Here is an 18769-nt window from a genome sequence, read left to right as displayed (position 1 = left end):
TTCTTAAATGAGGCTCTGAGGATGGAAAGGTTATTTCAAATAAGAATATCGCCTTGCTGATCTCCTACCTTGTTAAGCTGAGACTCACCGCTAATATGAATCATCAGGGTCTTCTTTCTTCATTCAAATTCTAAGTTTTGTTAGAGATAGTTCTTTACTCTATAAGACAGATCTTATGCCTGATGATTTGGATATTACACAGTATATTTAGACTTGGAGGTATCTCTAACATAAATATTAAACAAAAATAGCATTCAGCTGATTGCTCATTTTTGTTAATTCCAAATCACAGGAACTACATAGGACCATGCAATTCAGATCCTGCTTGTCAGTAGTCTAACTCAATTGATATCACACAAGGGAGAGGGGTCTAATCTTTATTCTTATTACCTACTTTACGACAAAAAAGAAGTTGTATGAGAAAATTTTTATTTCTAATATTAAGTGAATTTACCACATACATAAAAGGTATAGTCCAGATGATAAAAAGGGTACTGAAAATTTAAATAATGAAAACCAACATCTAAAAAGCCCCAAATACTTAGAAAAACAAGATTAGAAAAGATACCAAAAGTCTAACCCAGAACAAAAGAAAAGTCTAGTACTTACTGATAGATTCCCTACATGCCTGAATATGCAGGAAATATGGTGCAGTTTGCCCTGCCAGATAGCAAAGAAGGTAGGGCCGCTCTGGACATGCAAAAATGAACCTCTTACAAAATTGGTACTGTAGACCTTTTCCACTTCCCTACCCTCTGCACCCCACCAAATCATTCTTTATCACTAGCTCATATTGCAAAATATACATCAAGATTCACATCAATCAATAATGGTGGGCAACAGAGAATTCTGTTTACTTTTTTTTAGTTTAGCATCAAAAAACACATTTAAAACAGGGCTTCTTAACCTGAGCTCAGTGACCTTGGTTTTTTATTTTTTAATTTTAATAAATGCATTTCAATATGATTAATTTTCCCTGTAATCCTATGTGCTTAAATTCATGCATTTACAAATATAACTTCAAGAAAGAATACATAGATTTTATGATTATCAAAAGATTTACGATACACACACACACACACACACACACAAAAGGTAATAAATTTCTGGTCTAATATATCAGAAGTTTCCATGTGAGAAAATATATTCAAAAGTAAAAAGTGAAATTCTACTAAAAATGAGAATCTTATTATATAAAAGATTCAATCAATTTTAAATACAACAGAATGTCATCATGATCCATTTTCTTACACAGATAGATTATTCCATAGACCAAATCATGTCTCCATGTATGTGCATGTATATGTATATATTATAGGCATAGACATGCCTATAATATTTTTTCAGTGAAGAAATATGAATAAAAGAAGATGCCTTTACTAATTCCTCTTCTTCCCGAATAAACAGCAAAAAGTCAGAAAGTGTCATCCTTTGACAGTGGCAAAAAATGACTTTGATCAATTGTGTAAGTAACCCATTCTAAGAGAAGTTCTTAAGAGGGTTGTCAATGAAATTAATTTCTTCACAAATGAAAATAACACATGATTATCAATATTCTCTTGAAGGAAGAAATACAAATTTCCCAGATAAAATACCATGTATCTACCCCCCAAAAGTTATCTGAAACACTGCACTTAATTTATCAGTAAAAATGATGGTCTTTTTTGACATTAAATATATTGCACATACCTGTTTATTTCTCTTTCTTTCTTCTTCTTGCTCATATTCTTCTTTTGATTTTCTGGAACATAAGTGTCACCAATAAGAATTTTTAAACAGAAACTAGACATTTTTTTAAATCTAGTAATATGAATGATAACTATTGTTCAATGAATAAATATGATGGATGAATTCTCAATATAGTAGATATAGAATGAATTTAAGGGAAAAAAAAAAAACTTCCTAATAATTAAAACTATTCAGAAATGGCACAAACTGTTTTGAAAGATAATGAATCCAAATACAGTCTCAGATGACCATTATTAACTGGTGATGCTGCAGAAAGATAATGGTTACATTAGATGACCTTTGAGTTCCCTTCCAATTCTAGCATTCTGTAATTCTGTGCAAATATTAAATTACTCTACTATTAGAATCAAATGTGAATGTCAACTAGAGAATAATATCCCCAATGGAAGTAAATACTCTGGTAAAATATAATTTTCTTGAGGGAGGAGCTTTTTCAGTATTGATCTTTATATTCCCTCATGCTTTTCATAAGGCACTAAACTTAGTTATTTAAATAATAAATATCTATTGAACTAAATTTACTTGAATTATCTCTAAAGAAGGAAATCATCCTTGATAAAATCTATTTGACTCTTCCTTCCCCCATGTGATTTCCCACTGGGACCTATTTAGAATGACCTTCCCCAAGATAATCAAGTTCTAAAAGACTGCCAAAATTCTTTTAAAATTATAGAAGTAATTTAATTCTATTTGTTTATAAAAAGTTTTGCTTTGCTAAACTGTTTTTAATAGATTCTTGTTGTACTCGTGGAATTTATGTGTTAAGTTTCTCTCATATGACTATGCAAATCAATCAAAAGTCTTAAAAAAAAAAATTTGCAAGTCTAGAGTCGGAAGACCCTTTCTACCTCTGGACAGCTCAAATAATTAAGAAAAATTTTCCTGAAATCAAGCCTAAATTTACTTCTTTGCAATTTCCACACACTGTTCCTGCTTCTGTACTAAGAATAAAAATATTTATTCCTTCAAATAATAATAATACAAGCTAGCATTTATAAAGTACTTACTATGTGACTGGAACTATGTTTAAGTACTTTACAAAAATCAACACCTTTTATCTTTACAACAAGCCTAGAGAGGTAAGTAGTATTGAAACTGAAGCAGACAAAGATTAAGACAGAGATTTGCTCAAGGCCAATTAGCAACTAAATACCTAAGGTCTAATTTGAGCTCAGGTTTTTCTGACTCTAGATCCAGCATTCTGTACTGACTGCTTCCAGAATCCTGGAGTTTGAAGAGAACTCAGAGATCATCTAGTTCAACCATTATCTTTTTACAATATCACCAATTAGTGGGCATCCAATCATCACCTTGACACTCATAAATGACAGATGGCAAATTCTTTTATAGAATTATTTCTCTAACCCAATCCTCTTTGAGTCTTCTCACATGAATTACATTATATATACATAAACACATCTATACATGTATATGCATACATATGTGCATATATACATATATATGCATACATCATATTACAATTCTTTAAGTAATAAAATAATTAAAGAAAAATACCTAAGAACTTCCCTCAGAATTTTCATTTCTTCTTGTTCAAGTTCACTGACCATATCAGAACCATCTGTTAAACAGTCAGGTAATACACCTATCAAATTGAAAAACAGAAAAAGATAAAAGAATAAGAATTAATTAGGTACAAATACAAAGAACTAAACAAAAACAACTTTCATGAAACTTACACTCTATTCACCAATAACAGCAGAGGCATTTATGATGAATACCGTACTTTGTCAATATCACAAGCAACATCCTCTTTACTTCTCTAATGTGATGAAAAGATTTTGAATTTTATCTAATTAAATTTCTATTACCATCAACTTCCATATTACAACACCTGGCCCAGATAAACTACATTCTCAAGTCCCGAAAGAATTAGCAAATGTGAATACTAAACCACTGTTAGTGGTAACTAAAATGTCATGGAAAAGGGAGGGGTGCGCCACAAAATTGGAGAATGTTTAAAAAAAAAAAAAAAAAACTAACAGAATCTACCAACTATATAGGTCAATGATCTTAACTTCAAATCCTGGGAAAATTCTACAATGGAGCATTAATGAGATGGCTGGTAAATATCTAGACAAGTAAACAGTGATTAAAAAGATCCAGCTAATTTCATAAAGAATAGATATTAAGCACCCTAATTCCTTTTTTTGACAGAATTATTAAATAAGGAAATTTTGTGAATATAGTTTGCTTAGACTTTAACTAAGTTTTTAATTTTAATAAAGTATTTCATGTTATTCTTGTGGAAAAGATAGAGAACTATAAATTAGTTGGAATGCATATGATCTCGGCCACTAGGAGTCAAAAAGTAATTTTTGTATTTTTTATGTAGTATTTTGTATTTTTATGCAGTTGGAAAGAAGAACTCAAAAGAGTTGATGGTTCAACATCAATGTGGCAGGTATCCAGTGGAATTTATCAATCACTTATATAAGATGTATGCTTATCAAATCTGCAGAAAACAAAAAGCTAGGAGGGACAGTTAACCAGTTAACACAATGATAACAAAAATCAGGATCCAAAAAGATCTTGTCAGACTAGAACACTGGGCCAAATATAATGAGATAAAATTCAAATGGGATGAGTAGAAAATCTTTTAATGGGCAATTAACTTAACTAGCTTATTAGAGAGAGGAGGCATATTGTGTCAAATAATTTAACCCCTCCCTATCTTAACTCCAATAAGTATTACTTAGTTTAATGTGAATCCAGAGATAGTGATTATTTCTGTTATGCATGTCTATTAATATACAGTTAGTCAATCTAGTTAACTAATATTAGTACATATTTTCATATTCATATTTAGGGATAATTACATAAGATTAGATAAAATTCTTTCCTATATTAGGCCCCAGAACCTTAAAACATGGTTTATAAGTTCATTTGCTTAATCACATGAAGCTAACTAGAGGACTTTCAACTCTTCCCCAGATGAGTAAGTGACCAAGCTGAAATATCCTGGTTGAGATATCCTAATGATATGGAGAATCCCCCAGCTTCTTTTTGTTCCTCTGCCCTTCATTATCTCTCTCTCTCTACTGCCCAACATTGGCCAATACTCGACTAATGAGTGATTCTTGCCTTGTCTATGATCCCTGCCTATTCCTGGAAGATCAAGATATAGATCTGTCAACCAATGAGATCTTGTATTTTGTTCTTTTCTATATTATTCTATTCTCTCTACATTCTCTGTATTATCTCTATATCATCTTGTCAGGGCCATGAAGAAATCATCTCAGATCATGAGGAAGATTATAAGGTCCAATTCATTAAAAGGGGCTATATCCCTTTAATTGTCAATGGCTCGGGGCTCTGTCTTTTTTGAAGATTGGGAATTTTGGGGTCTACCTTAGGTAACATTTGTTCTGTAAAGGATCAGAGATATTTTGATTGGATACAAACTCAAGATTATCAGTAATGTTATGTAGAAACCATAAAGTCCACATAATCTTGAGTTTCAATTGAAGCATTCTAGGAATAATGAAGTGACACTATACACTGTCCTCTACTCTTGTTAGACCTTTTCTGGAATATTGAGTTCAATTCTTGTGTCATTATGCAAGGATTTGAGAAGGAAAGAATTCACACATGGATGCAACCAAAATAGAGACACTTGAGTAGCTCTCAAATGAGGTTCAGTTGAAGGAACTGGGCATGTTTAATCTGAAGAAGATTCAGAAGAGTCATTTTATCTCTTTTCAAGTATCTGACAAGCTATCACATAGAAGAGGAATTAGACTTGTTTTATTTGGTCTGCAAGGGCAGAATCAGGAGCAATAGGTAGAAACTACAAAGAGACTTAAAAGGACCTACGAAAAATGTTCTAATAATTTGAGCTATCCAAAAATGGAAAAGGTTCCTCTTCCTTGGAAAGATTTAAGCAAAAGGTAGATGACAAACTTGTCAGGTTATAGTGGGGACTTCCTTTATTCATGGGTTAGACTAGATGACCAATGAGGTCCCTTCCAAATCTCTAATTATGTGATTCTAAGGGCATTCTATTTCGTTAGAATAAGATCTGAGAAACAACAGAAACATATAGAAAAAAAGTTTATAACAGAAACTCACACAATTTACACATTATTACAGCTTCACATTTTGTTTCTCTCCTTCCTATCAATCTTTGTAAGAATAATAGAAAAATGAGGCTACTATGAGTGTATTATCATGAAATATTCTCAAACTGTCAAAACATTACACAGGATCTATTTAGATACAACCTCTTATGAAGAACTAGGTAATCAGTAGAAATTCTGATTTTTATTAATCAAAAGATTTTTCTTGAAGGTACAAAGCTTGTGGAGAAAGGGTTTGTAGGTTTGTTTTTGGTTTTCAGCAATTAGGGTTAAGCGACTTACCTAAGGTCACACAACTAGTATTACATGTCTAAGGTTGAATTTGAACTCAGGTCTTTCTGACTTCAGGGCCAGTACTCTGTCTACTCACTGCACTACCTAGCTGCCCCAAGGTCTGTAAGTTATGAGTAAGGATAGTGTGGAAGTGTAATAACTGTAAAAATATAAAAATCTGAAATAAATAAACAACTTTATTTAAAATTTTAAAAATAGAGTAATTGGTGAGGGAAGCCAGGAATTAAATTTTTGTTGAAATTTAAGTAAAACTTAAAGCTGGAGTTTTTATTTCATTAAAAAATTTTTTTTGCATTTCTGATCTGAATTCCAAACATCTACAAAATTTCAAGCTAATTATTTTACTGGAAATACTCAATAAAGTGTTTTTATTAATTACTATTTCAAACAGTCATAACATAACTAAGTAAATTCTCCACCATGGAGAGAATATCTTATGAGCTTCCAGTGAGATATTATATGGGTTTGTTTACATAACAGTAGAAGTGGAAAAGAGGAAGAATAAGTCTTCTTTATCTAGAAGCAGTTTTCCACAACACTGAATACTGGTTTGTGGCTTCAGATGGAAGCTAAATTCAGAAAGTTCCTGAACTATTATGAAAGAATCTGGGGAAGGTTTAAATGATGGCCAAGATTAAAGGCTCTGTGAGAGAAAGTCTCCAAGATAAACTGAAAAGGTAAATTCACAAGGGAAATATAAGGAAAGGGTTATTTTTGTTTTCTGTTTTTCTCTATGCAATTTTGCAAGCTGTTCTGGAGATAGAAGGTGAAAACAGAAATGACATCATTATATTCCTATTCCAAATTCATTATCAGGGGACAACTTCAGCTCTTTCTAAGGAGTCCTTATTGGCTAATTTCCTCATAGTTAACAGCACTTTCTATCATGATGGAAAGAATACTGGTCTGGGGATAAACGGGCTAGTACTAAGCTAGCCTCCTCCGCTGGGAGTCTTATATGAATTTTCCATGACCCGAGGCCAATCACTTCATCTCTCTGAGTTTCAATTTCCAAATCTATAAAAATGAAGGTGTTATTTGACCAACTTTTACCAAATCAATTTGTCTACAATACTTCTACAATCGAAATGACACAAAAACTGTGGTCCAAAACATCTTAAGATATGTCTTATTCTTATATTTAGAAAAGGAGTGAATTCAGAGAAACTTTGGAATAGAAGAAAAGAGAAGACCCATCCTCTTATCTCCCAAAACTGCTGTGAGTAAAAATTACTTTGATAACTAAATTTATATAATTTCATATGAAATATTTCACTAGTAAAGCACACCTACCATTTGAGGCAGATTGTAACCCTTCATGTCTTGGTATGATCTTCATGAATTGCTAAAGCCAAAAACTTCATCAATGAGTGGCCAATTTGTAGTAACAGCCATCTCAGTACTTAGGCAGGATGGAACTTAGAAAAGACTCATCCATATACAACAACTTTCCAGTTTTATTTATATTTCATGATGAAGTATGAGAGAATTTTTTAAGGGAAAATATTGCTAACATTACTGGATACACACTTTTAATAAAATGTACTTTGGTCCTTGGGAAAAGGGCTTCCAAGTCATGTATCACTTCAAGTTATTAAAGTATTAAAGTAACTATAGACTTGAGTAGTACAAGAAACCTGTACTATGATCATAATCAAATTAACACAGATTAAGATTGAAAAAAAAGTCTAGCACAAATTTCTAATTTTAAAAATTTACCATTTCTCTCCTGAATTATTCGAATTGCTTGCAGCTGCATTTCTATATTTTTCTGGACCATCATTGCTTTAAATATACTGAAATCTTCAGCTGCCAACACAGGTTGCAAGATGGCCTGTAGAAAGAAATGTATGTTAACTTTATCATTTACTTATAATTTAAAATTTTCTAAAGTTTCTCTCCAAAAATATTTTAGGAGATTTGTGTTTGAATTGTGATTGTAGAGACTACCAGCTCTGACTATATTACAAATCACTTAACCTCTCAGTCTCCTAGTTTTCATTTAGAAAATGAAAATAAAGAACAATACTTGTGCTACTAACTTTACAAGACTGACATAATAAAGGCACAAAACTAATGCAAACAGAAGCTATTATCATATGAGTTGTTACAAGCTAGTTTGATACCAAAATACTCTTAAAAGTAACAAACAGGGGGCAGCTAGGTGGCGCAGTGGATAGAGCACCAGCCTTGAATTCAGGAGGACCTGAGTTCGAATCTGGAAGACACTTAACACTTCCTAGCTGTGTGACCCTGGGCAAGTCACTTAACCCCAGCCTAAAATTTAAAAAAAAAAAAAAAATAACAAACAAAAAACAAACTATAAGGCTTGGAATAGAATGTCTATAGGCTATAATCCATTATAGTAATCTGTTTATTTCTGATTAAAATTGATTGGGATAAATTGGTTGGGATAAGTGAAGTCTATCAAACATTTAAAGAACAATTAATATATAAACCCTATATCCAATCATATATAAACTATTTGGAAAAATAGATGATGAAGAAATTTTATCAAATTACTTTTATGACAAATAAGCTGCTGATATCTAAACCAAGATGGACAAAGAAAATTATAGACCAATTTCCCTAATGAATATTGATGCAAAAAATTTTAAATAAAATATTAGCTAAGAGAATATAGCAATTTATCACCAGATAATACATTATGATCCAGTAGAATTTATACCAAGAATGCAGGACTGGTTCAATATTAGGAAAACTGTATCAGTTGACCATATCAATAACAAAATTAATAGAAATCACATGATTTATTTCAACAGATGCAGAAAAAGTTTTTGACAAAATACAACACCCATTCCTAGTAAAAATACTTAGAGAAAAGAAGGAATAAAATGTTAAGTAGTATCTATCTAAAACCATCAGCAAGCAATATGTGTAATAGGGAGATGCTAGAAGCCTTTCCAAAAAGATCAGGAATGAAACAAAGATGCCTGTTGTCAACTCTATTATTGAATATTGTACTGAAAATGTTAGCTTTAGCAATATGAGAAGAAAAAGAAATTAAAATAGGCAATGAAAAAACAAAACTCCCTCTTCAGATGATATGATGGTACACTTAAAGAATTCTAAAAGACTCAACTAAAAAACTACTTGAAACAACTTTAGCAAAGTTGTAGAATATAAAATAAATCCACATAAATCATCAGCATTTCAATATACTACCAACAAAGCCCAACAACAAAAGATAGAAAGAGAAATTCCAGTTAAAATAACTGAAGACAATATAAAATATTTGGAAGTCACCTGCCAAGACAAACCCAGGAAGAATTATATGAATACAATTATAAAAATACTTCACACAAATAAAGTCAGATCTAAACTACTGGAAGAATATCAATTACTCATGGGTAGACTGAGCTAGTATAATAAAAATGGCAATTCTACTTATTCAATGCCATACCCATCAAGCTACCAAAAATTATTTTAGAGAACTAGGAAAACAATAAAATTCATCTGGAAGAACAAAAGGTCAAGAATATCAATGGAATTAATAGGAAAAATGCAAAGGAAGTAGTTTACCCATACTAGATCTAAAACTATATTAAGAAGAAGCAGTCATCAAAACTATTTGGGATGGGATAAGAAATAGAATGATAGAGTAAGTTAGGTACATAAGACAGAGAAGTAAATGACTATAGTAATATATTGTTTGATAAGCCCAAAGATTCCAACTTATGAAGCAAGAACTCATTATTTGACAAAAACCATCAGGAAAATAGTATGGTAGAAATGAGGTGTAGACTAACATCTCACACCATATATTGACAAGGTCAAAAGGGATATTTTAGTCATAAAAGGTGGTATTATAGGGAAAACAGAAGGGCAAGGAATAGTTTACCTGTCAAATCTAGGGAGAAAAAAAAAATTTGGGACCAAACAATTGATACAGCACATTATGAAATACAAAATGGGTAATTTTGATTACATCAAATTAAAAGTTTTGCACAAATAAAATTAATATAACCAAAATTAGAAGGAAAGCAGAAAGCTGGGAAATAATTTTTACAGTCAGTGTTTCCTTATAAAAGCCTCATTCTCTATTGAGTATTGAATCAAATTTATAATAATACAAGTCATTCCCCAGCTTATAAATGATTAAAGGCTACCAATAGGCAGTTTTCAGATGAAGAAATTAAAGCTATCTATAGTTATATGAAAAAATGCTCAAAATCTATTATTAGGGAAATGCAAATTAAACAACTTTGAGGTACTATTTCCAAACTATCAGATTGGCTAATATGATAAAAGATGAAATTGATAACTACTGGACAGGATGTGGGAAAAGTGAAACACTAATGCATTGTTGGTGGAGTTGTTAATTGATCCCTTACTTTAGAGAATAATTTGGAATTATGCCTAAAGGGCAATCAAATTGTGCATATTCTGTGATCCAGCAATATCACTACTAGGTCTGTAATCCAAAGAGATCATAAAAAGTGAAAACAATGCACATATACAAAAATTTTTATAGCAGCTCTTTTTGTGGTGACAAAGAACAGAAAATTGAGGGGATGCCCATCAATTGGGGAACAGCTAAACAAGTCATGTTACATGAATGAAACAGAATACTAATATGCTATAAGAAATGATCTAAACCAAGTTAATGTTGTCAAAAATAGGAAATGAATGGAGGCTATAGATATTGATTATAATAATTTTCTCCAGAGTTCAGACAATATATATACCAACTGCCATTAAAAAAAAAGAAGAAGAAAAATAACGTAAAAATCATCTAAGTTGTTTAACACAAAATTTAATTGTTAAGCCAACAAACTCCTTTATAAAATCTTACAGAGAACGATGGTGGAAGATTACAAACACTATCACCTAACAATGAGAGGCGAAAAACACTTCTTGCTCTCAAGGAACTTAAAGTTCAATGGAGAAGACAACATACATACAATAATACAAACAAAATTGTACACACAGAAAAAGAGAAGGATAGAAGAAGGGAGGGAGAGAGACAAAGGAAGAGGGAGAGAAGGAGAGGGAGAGGGAGAGGGAGAAGGAAGAGAGGAAGAGGGAGAGGGAGAGGGAGAAGGAGGAGAGGAAGAGGGAGAGGGAGGAAAGGAAGAGGGAGAGGGAGGAGAGGGAGAGGAAGAGGGAGAGGGAGGAGAGGGAGAGGAAGAGGGAGAGGGAGGAGAGGGAGAGGGAGAGGGAGGAGAGGGAGAGGAAGAGGGAAGAGAGGGGGAGGGAGGAGAGGGAGAGGGAGAGGGAAGAGAGGGGGAGGGAGGAGAGGGAGAGGGAAGAGAGGGAGAGGGAAGAGAGGGAGAGGGAAGAGAGGGAGAGGGGGAAAAGAGAGAGGGAGAAGGAGAGGGAGGAGAGGGAGGGGGGGAAAGGGAGGGAGAGAGGGAGAAGGGAGGGAAAGGGGGAGAGGGAGGGGAAGGAGGAGACAGAGAGGGAGACTATTCCCTTTTTTCACAACAAAGGATCTCATCTTTTACTTCACCAAGAAAATAGGGGCTTTTGTGCCAAAGAAGTAAACCTATTCTTCACCAAGGCCAACGCCCTCCCTTATGCCACTTATCTTCAGTCATCCTCATCCTACCAACTTTTAGCATCCTACTTACTAGTTTCTTCTATCCTATCTACATGTCCAAGTCTCCCCTATTCTTAAAAAATTTTTCACCGGATCTGTGACCATCCTCTCAAGTTACCATTCTCTCCACCACCAACACCCCATTTTACAATGAAGTTCACACAACTATCTATTTTATTTCCTCTGCTTCTCCTATTCACTTCTCTACAGCCCTTGCAATCTGCTTTCAAATTTCATTGCTTAAATGTAACTATTTTAAATGATTACAAATTATCTGTTAATTGCTAAACTGGCAGCCTATTTTCAGCCCTTAACCTTCTTGATCTCTCTGTAGCATCTGACCCTGTTCACCTGATCTCACTGTAGCACCTGATCACTATTCACCAAGGTAAGCTCTCCTTAAATTTTTATAACATCCTTTTTTTCCTCCTTTTCCTTCTATTTAACTGACCAGAACCTCTGTAATATATTTATTCATGTCCTACCTCATTACCCTGTCCCCCAAGATTCTGTCCTAGAACCTCCTCTCTCCTACATTGTCTAGTTGTGATACAGTAGATTCTATGGATTTTATTATTTTGGCAAGTAACTCAAATTTACACAGACAACTCTAATGTTTTTTCTGAGTTTCAGTCCTGAACTAACTCAATGCCTGTAGGATCTTTTACTTGAATGTTCTGTAAGTATTTCAAACTCTTTCTCCCCACTCCCACTCATCCACCTTCTTCTATCACATTGAGGTAGCATCATCTTTCCAGTAACTGAAATTTCATGTCTTGAAGTCATTTTCCACTTTCCCTCACCTTACCAAAGCTCACTATCAAATTTCATTCATTCTATTTACATAATATCTCTCAGATCTGTCCCTTTCTCTTTACTCACACAGCCACGACCTTAGTTCAGGCTCTCTTCACCTCTCATTGGGCTATTGCAACAGCCTTTTGTTTTTCCTCCTTTAAATCTCTCCCCTTTCCAATTCATTCTCCATACAGGCTTATTACTAAGCAGGTCTAACAATGATAATCTCCTGCCTTTTTGCTTGCCTTTTAAAGTCCTTCACAGTATGGCTCAACCTACTTTTCTAGAACTATACATCACTCACTTACTCTTTATTCTAACCAAATTGACCTTCTACATCACCTAACATCTTTGGGAGCTAGACAGTTAGATGCAATAGAAAGCGTTATTAGACTGAGAGAAATAAGTTCCAAGTTTCCTCTTGAACACTTACTAATTGTGTGATCTTGAAAGTGACTTAAACTTATCTGCCTCAGTTTTTTCAAGTGTTTAAAAAAAAAAAACGAAGGGGAAGGAGGGAAGAATGATAATAATAGCACCTAGCTCACAGTGCTGTTCTGAGTATCAAATGATATATTTGTAAAATATATATAGCAGTATGCCAGGTACAGAATAGGTATTAATCAATGTTTGTTCCCTTCTCATTTCTGTGCTTTTTTTTCTCAGCTTTCTCCAATGTCTCTAGAATGCCCCATTTATTCTCCCTGCTTCAAGTAACAGTCCTCTTTAATCCTTTCTACCCAGAGCTGCCAAAATAGTCCTCTTAAAACACAGATCTGATGACATTATTTCCCTGCTCAAGAGCTTTTCTAATTACCTCTAAGGTTAAATTCCCTTGGCTTGAATTTAAAGCTTTTCATAACATTGCTCTAGCCTATCTTCCCAGGCATTATACATTACTATACCTCCCCCACTCACCACTAAACCCCATCCCACATCATACCTCTTAGTCAAATAGCACTATTTTTATCTCCCCAAACTTTTGGCACTCTATCTTTAACTAAAGTACCTTTGCACTAACTGTTTTTCATGCCTGTAATGCGCTCAACTCCTTCTACCTTAAAGACTCATCTCAATCCCTCCCCACTCTCAACCTCTAGCTACTATTGTTCTCTCAGTCAAATTCACCTTGTATCTCTTTTACACATATTTATGCTTTTTTTTCTCTTGAGAGAATTCAAGTATCTTAAGGCCAAGGATTAGTTCACTTTTGTATTTGCACCTCCAACACTCTTGTCTAACACCTAGTAGGGACTTTGATAAATGTATGTATGTTGATTTTTAGCATTTTCCCTCTCCTCAAATTATCAGGTATATGCTAATCCGTTTGTGCATTTCATTTCTCAATAGATTGTAACTTCTCTTGAGGGAAAAATGTTTTTCATTGCACATAGTTGATGTTTAATAAATACTTTTTGGATTCAATTAAGCAGGCTGTTATTTAGTCAATCTTCTCACTTTGTAGCTGTGAAGTAAGATTATTCTCTATTAAGTTTCACCTTATCTGATTTAACACAATGTGTAGGCTTCCAAGATTTTTTAAGATCCATTTTTATCTAGTGTGGTAGCTGTCCCACTTCATCCTTCCAACTTTGTGTTATTTGTAACTTTGATAGTATGCTAGTAGTAAATTTGATAGTCTTTAACCTAATTATCAATTTTATAAATGTTAAACACAGACCAAGCACAAAAGTACTGAAATCTGGGAAACAAAAGCTGAGTGGTGTATGGATAATAAGAGAATATCAATATTTTTCTTACACCATATTACAGTTTTTTCCAAGTGTACTTCTTTTTTCACATATTCAAGAGAAGAATTTTTATATAACTATACCTTCCATACAGTAGTCAAAAGGTTTCAAGGAAAATAAACCCTGATCATTTCTTTTCAAATAATATATTATAAAACAAAGGCCAAAACCTGTGATGTCCGGGACTTTGCAAGAGGAGAAGTGCATGCTTCTTGAAACTGATCTTCATTAATTCCAATTTCTTTTAGATAACTTTCTAACAGTTTTTCAACCTAGTGAAAGAAAATATACAAATCCATAAATAACTTTTATAATAATGACTGGGGGTGGGAGAGAGGGAAATAAATATTTTGTAAGAATTCCTGCCATCTTTAATAAAACAAGTAAAAATACAGGGCATTTGAAAAATTCTACCATTCTCTCACATACATATATAATTTTTTAAAAATTGTTAAGACCTGTGATTTCAGGAATGGCCAGCTGAGAAATGGAGCCTCTACCAATGTCTATTAGCACCTTCTCTTCCAATTTAAAATTGTCAGGGGCACTGGGAAATTAGGTGACTTTCCCAGGGTCACAGCCAATATGTGCCAGAGAAATGACCTGAACAAGGGTTACTAGACTCCTAAGCCAGCTCTTTATCGATGTATAAATGCTATCTTCTAGTCATTACAAATTAATTCACAGAAAAGACCCTATAGAATAACCACCCTTGTTTTCAAAAGGCACACACTCAAGAGTAAAAACATCATTTGTGAAGGGCCATAGATGGAATTAAGATGAATTTACTTTCATATCCTCTACTAAAATCAAACCAAGTTTCTGAGACCAGATTTGAACCAGATTGAGTATTCCTGACTCAATATCAGAAAACTCAAGTTAAAATGTACTAATAATATAATTTTCCTGCTACTCAAACACTTTATTATTATATAATGAGATAGAAAATAGTATCAAACCTACCCACTTACCTACCCTTCCCACATTTCTTGGAAGCAGCAAAAGAGAAAGGAGCTTCAAAGATTTTTCCCAATATGCCTTAAGAAACTACCACAAAATTATTATTGAGATTCCATACAGTTAGAATACAGATAATAACTCAAGTACATGGCATTTTTAAGGCTTGACTGATTTAAAAGTAGTCTTTTAGTTGGTTTCCTTGTCCCAAATCTCTCCATCTTAGCCCATCTTCTACCCAACTGGAGGACTTCTTTGGACCATGCCCCTTGCATAAGGTACCACCTCTCCTCAACCTTATTCAGATTTCTCCTCTCCTTGCTCCACTTTCAATTTTCTTTTGTGTTTTATTTTCCATTACACGGGACACATTACATTACATTACAGACAGCTAGGTAGTGCAGTGAATAGAGCACTAGGCCTGGAATCAGGAAGACTTTTAAGTTCAAATCTGGTCTCAGACGCTTATTAGTTCTGAGACCCTGGGAAAGTTACTTATTCCTGTTTGCCTCAGTTTCCTCATTTGTGAAATGAACTGCAGAGGGAAATGGCAAACCATTCCAGTGTCTGCCATGAAAACCCAAATGTGGTCATGAAGACTGGGAAATGACTGAACAACATTAGACTGTTAATTTTCTTGAGGACAGAGACTGCTGATTTTTTTTTCCCCGTATTTGTATTTAGTACAAAGCCTGGCAAATATAACTTAGTAAATAATTTCATATCAAAAATCATGTGGTAGCATGTTTAAGCAGTTAGATTCATTTCCCAGAAAAGGAAAGTGAAGCAAAAACAGGCTAAATGACTTGCCCAAGGTCAGACAACTAGTAACCATCATTGTAAGGACTCAAACCAAGATTGTGTGACCAAAATATAGGCCTTTTTAACTACACTACACTGAGTGAACAAAATACTGAAAGAATCTTTGAACTTGGCATGATTAGTGATGATGTTAGGTTTAATTTCTTTCTGCACTATAAGTAAAAGAAATTGAGAATGGAAAAATGCATTACATGTGATTTTAAAAAACACTCAAATTTTATTTCACCTCTTATCAACTGTTTTTTTTTTAATCAATGAAGTTTACTTGCCAGTTCTTTGTATTCCTGATGAATTTCTGTATATGTCAACTTGCTTTCTTCTTCATCATCGAAAACTAAAATTTAAGAGAATTAATAAACATATTATACACAAAGTAATGTAAAAGAACAAGTTGAGATTATAATGAAAAGATCTCTATTTAAAATGAACTTGATTCTCACTTACCTGGATATCATATATTATGTTTTCGAATATAGTATTTATAAGTGCTAAGGATGTTTAGGACCCTTTACAAGACTACCTCAAAAAGTAAATAATGTAATTCTAAAACAGCTCATATCAAATTACAATGGAATCCAGATTATATTTTCATACCAGAATAATGCAAATAATGCTTGAAATATGTAATTTAATAAATATTTTAATCAGTTATAATTTACATGTCAAAATTTTTAAAGAACAAATAATACTGTTTACTATGCATAAGCTGCTCTATAGGGTTCATAAAATAATATGACTCTTCTTACCCTTAAGAATCTAAAACCAAGTTAAGAAAGACAAGTCACATGAAATGCCAGACAATTTTTAAAGATCTTATCTTATCTTAAGATAAGTTAGGTGTAGTACTAACTGCCATAAGATTTCACAAAATCTGTTTAAAGTGAACCTTATTCTGACTTGACTGAGTATTATTTACATTTGAAATAACATTCATTCAAAAGTACCAAGGGGTGTATATAGTACCTAGTCACATATTAATCTATTATCTTTATTTACCCTGGCATAATATCATCTATGTACACAGTTGTTAGCTTGTTGTTTCCACCACTAAAATGTAAGATTCTTGAGGGCAGAAATTAATTTTTTGCATTCCTGTGTATATCTATTTTCAGTATTTAACACAATGCCTCATTATTCAAAAGTCAGAGAACAACTTTCATATTCTTAACCCCACAAAAATCCATTATCTTTTCTTCATGGAACCTGAACCTTTCTCATATACTTGTTGGTTCTTCCATATTTATGTTTCCCTTGATTTTTGCATCATCATCCAGGTCACATCATAGATAATTATCAGTTATCCTCCAAGGTTGTCTTCTCTTCTGCCTCTATATTTAATTTAGTTATCTCATTAGCTCCTAAAAATTCAATTATCATGTCTACGCAGATGATTTTAAGATTTATTTGTTCTAATCCTAATTTCTCTTGGGACTTCCAGTCTCACAATTCCAAATGCTTTTAGGATGTCTTCAAGTGGATGTCTTAGGGAAATCTTAAAGTCATTATGTCCAAAATGGAATTCATCTTTTCCCCACCTCTCAAACCCTCCCTTCTTGCTAACTTCTTTACTACTGTCAAATACATCACCATTCTCCTAATTATTCAGACTTGCAATTTAGCATCCTCAATTCCTTACTCTCACATGATCCAGCTTACTTCTCAATAAGGAATCAATGATTGTTTTGTCATTCCTACCTCCTATATGTTCCCTTCTCTTCCCTGACTCTGCAATACCCTGATGCACAAATCTTTATCACCTCACACCTAGACTATTGAAATGAAATTATTGGTGGATCTCTTTGCTTCAAGCCCCTCCAAACTCTAGTCATCCTCCACTCTACTATCAAACTGTCTGAACTAAAATGAAGGTCTGATCATGTCCCTTCTCTATACAATCAACTCCTGTGATTCTCTATTATCTCCAGAATAAAATATAAAATCCTCAGTTTGATTTTTAAAGCTGTCCATAACTTGGCTCCATTTTACCTTTCTAATTTTCTTACATCTCATAACCTACCACATACTCTACAATCCAGTTAAGAGTTTCCCCTGGCATCCCTTCCACAAGATACTCCATCTCCCATTGAGCATTTTTACTGTCTGGCCCCATGTTTCAAACTTTCTCTCTCTTCATCTCCAATTCCTAACTTCCCCTGCTTCCTTCAAATCTCAGCTTCCTATCTTCTTCAAGAAATCTTTCCTAATCCTCCATTTTAGATTTTTACCTCTGAGATGATTTTCAATTTACCCTATATCTAAATACTGTTGTCTCCTCCTTGTCTTAAACTCTTTGAACTGTTTTGCCTTTCTCTATTACTCGCCCCCCCCCACACACACATAGCACATAGCAGGCATTTAATAACTGGCATTTGACTTACTGACATAAATGATTAACAAAAGTTTTTTGAAGTATAATTACAAAGAACCTATATGAGAAAATACTAACTCCACCCTTTATAGAAGTGGAAGAGCCACAAGTATTGCACATTGTGTATATTTTCTCACTTTTTGGATGTATTATCATACTTATCAGTTATGCTAACTTTTTCCCCTTTCATTTCCTGTCTTTAAAAACAATACCATTTATTATATGGAATGATGCTCTGAACGGGGAAATGATAAAGGAGGAATTATGATGTTTAAAAAAAGACAAAACTTACTTTAAAAATAATTATTTCTTCACTAATTGGCTCAATTGTTTTTAGAGCAAAAAATGTTTTTAGAGCTTCCTTTCTTAA

The 18769-nt window shown here is 33.4% G+C and overlaps 1 protein-coding gene across 1 annotated transcript in view; it reads right to left on the bottom strand.

Moving 5' to 3' along the window:
• Positions 1-18769, bottom strand: part of CFAP36 (cilia and flagella associated protein 36) — a 36196-nt gene that overhangs the window by 16165 nt on the left and 1262 nt on the right. The window contains exons 2-6 of the mRNA XM_074286966.1: positions 16301-16365; positions 14423-14524; positions 7860-7974; positions 3265-3352; positions 1690-1741 (exon numbers count right to left, since the gene is read on the bottom strand). Of these exons, the coding sequence (XP_074143067.1) occupies positions 1690-1741; positions 3265-3352; positions 7860-7974; positions 14423-14524; positions 16301-16365 (422 nt within the window). The remainder of the gene's footprint in view (positions 1-1689; positions 1742-3264; positions 3353-7859; positions 7975-14422; positions 14525-16300; positions 16366-18769) is intronic.

Source organism: Sminthopsis crassicaudata, chromosome 2 (assembly GCF_048593235.1).
Source record: "Sminthopsis crassicaudata isolate SCR6 chromosome 2, ASM4859323v1, whole genome shotgun sequence".
Classification (NCBI taxonomy): domain Eukaryota; kingdom Metazoa; phylum Chordata; class Mammalia; order Dasyuromorphia; family Dasyuridae; genus Sminthopsis; species Sminthopsis crassicaudata.
This window is presented reverse-complemented; position numbering and strand designations above follow the sequence as displayed.